At 40.8% G+C, this 2,500-nt stretch overlaps 1 protein-coding gene across 5 annotated transcripts in view; it reads right to left on the reverse strand.

Annotated features, from left to right (window-relative positions):
* The window catches only part of LOC138022426 (uncharacterized), a 34,477-nt gene that overhangs the window by 6,799 nt on the left and 25,178 nt on the right, over positions 1-2,500 (reverse strand). For all 5 annotated transcript variants that reach the window (XM_068869584.1, XM_068869571.1, XM_068869563.1 and 2 more), the window contains exons 15-17: positions 2,305-2,403; positions 1,782-1,964; positions 62-722 (exon numbers count right to left, since the gene is read on the reverse strand). In XM_068869584.1, coding sequence (XP_068725685.1) covers positions 62-722; positions 1,782-1,964; positions 2,305-2,403 — 943 coding nt within the window. The remainder of the gene's footprint in view (positions 1-61; positions 723-1,781; positions 1,965-2,304; positions 2,404-2,500) is intronic.

The following is a 2,500-nucleotide window of genomic DNA, read 5'->3' on the forward strand; positions in this document are numbered from 1 at the left end:
TCAGGCAGAGGATTGCGTTAACACTAAATAACATACAAGGGCAGAAATGAATATAACTTACTCGATGAAGTTTTCTTTTTCTTCTGGATAGTGCCAGCCGAGCTTTGGTCCATTGACAGGGGTAAAAAGACGGAGTCTCCTTTCAAGTTTACAAACGTTCCATCTGTCAAAGGAATCACACAGAGGGAAGCAATCGAATCCAAAGTCTCTTGACTGCTGTTCCGTTCTTGATCGAGACATCTGTACATACATTGCAGCCACCGAGCCAACCAACCAACCTTGGCAACATCCGCAATGCGTTCATCGTCATTAGAAGTGGACGCGCTAGTCTTTGCAGAAAGCTTTTTCACCTCTTCCTTTGCGATCTCTAAGAGGTGCTTGCTAGATAGGGTCTCAATTCCGAGTCGAGACCTAAGAGTTGGATTAAGCGCTTTTGCTATCCCCGAGTGGAGGTAACATAAGCCCAAGTGCTCCTTGAGTAAGGCGGGTGTCACAAGATCTTGTGTTGTGGAGTCTTGGCAGAATATCGCCCGGCTAGGAAGAACCCAGGTGTAGCTACTTGCGTCTTGTTTGGACGTTTGCACTGGAACGCACGGTTTGCCTTGCAGGAGTGTCAAAATGTGGCGCGCAACTGGTGTAAAAAAATCCAGAATTTCCTCCTCAAGGGGGACAAATTGAAAGTATGAAGCTACGGAAGACAGGCCTGAAACTGATGGGTGATCCTAGGAATAGAAGAGAAACGTTTGTATTCCAGTTGCTTTCAATTCTAATGTTTGTCTCTTCCCTCTGACTGGAAAGATTGCAAATACTGAAGAATGAATTTCAATAGGACAAAACACGGAATCATTTCATACCCGCCGTTTATGTAAATGACTTTCATACATCACGTTCTCGCCTATTTCGGGTTATAAAAAACGAACGGTTAACTCATCAGCTGCAAGATCGCTTCATAATTTAGTGGCTCAGCAGTGTGTAGGGAGATCAAACGGTCAAGGGTTTAAAGTGGTACTATGATCAAAAAATCATTTCCTTTCTTTCTTCTGATTTTGAAAGCGTGTTCGCTTAAAACCCAACTGGCAAAATTTTGAGCTTTGAGTTTTATCCAAACGCTGTTTATTTTGAGTGTAAGTTTTGGATTTCATGGTCCGCGATTACTCACGTTCAAAACTGGCCGATTGGACCTCAGAGGGTGGGATCTAGAGAAAATGACGTCATTTACTCACTAGCTTAAAATTTTAGCGTGGAAACGCAATTTATTATATATGCAAACCACGGGTTGAAAAGTCTGAAAGCCCGAAACTCCCGTGCTGCATATTAATTAGGCCGCGTACACACGCATGGCATTCTTAAACTAGTGAGTGTTTGACGTCATTTTCTCCTCGACCCAGCTCTCTCAAGATTTTGAAGTTAGTAATGGCGGACCAATAAATAAGAAAATTCCAGCTAAAATAAACAGTTGTCTTTTTAAAATCAGAACTTAAAACTTGGGTGAGTTAGTGTTTAGTTAACATAGTTTTGAAATCCAAAGGAAAAACAAATTTTTTTTTGGTCGTAGCATCAAGCCTGATGCTTTTCGCAACCGCAGTTGCTTCTTTAAACACTTCTATTTCGCAGGACTACACTCACCCGGAAGATTGTACTTCACTTCTATTTCTCGCGCAGAAATTCGTTATATATCCGCAGTTCAAAAAGCCGACTCTTCCGTAATCTAACTATAATATGCAACACTCATTTCTCCTGGTGCAAGGACTGTATCAAACAACAATGCAAAGGTCACATACCATAAAGACAGACATCGCTTCGACGAAGAGTTGAGGGATCTCTTCCCTGAGCCACTGGTTCCATGATTTGTCACTATCCACATCCTCTCTGGACGAAGGAACCTCAAAATCGCCTTGGATGATGAAACGGAAACCGTAACTTCGAAGCGGAAGGTAAGCAAACACATTTTGCTGCGGCAAAGTCTACGGACAAATGAAAAATATTACAAGCATTCGACAAAAATGTACTGATTTCGATAGCTGATTTCAAGGCATTGTCCAGAGATATCTTTAATCACAGCTTTCAATCTAACAAGTCTTCGCTTCTGATTTATCTTCCCGACTGCTTTCCGAAATAAACAGTTCATAAGGGGCCATTTGCCCAAAAAATTAAAAATAAATAAAATAAAATAAAAAAAGTGCAACGTCGACATAGTCTTCATGAGTTGCTATTTCACTTCCAAATGAATCAGATTTTATGACAAAGGACTTATCATAAAAAAAAAACATTAAAAAAACAATAAAGATAAAACGATCATTTTACCTGACGTCTTTTATCCAAAGTAGGCTCTTGGTCCGCATCACCGAACAACGGAAAAGCTAAAGCCAATTCCGTCGTTTCTACATTTTCCTTCGTCTGAATCTTAATGATTTGAAAAGAAAAGGGCGGTCTTGGTTAGAAACAGGGAGCTTAAGATTTTACGACGGCGACGGCAACAACAAAGCCGCAAAACAATGAT

This window comes from Montipora capricornis, chromosome 2 (assembly GCF_036669925.1).
Source record: "Montipora capricornis isolate CH-2021 chromosome 2, ASM3666992v2, whole genome shotgun sequence".
Lineage (NCBI taxonomy): Eukaryota > Metazoa > Cnidaria > Anthozoa > Scleractinia > Acroporidae > Montipora > Montipora capricornis.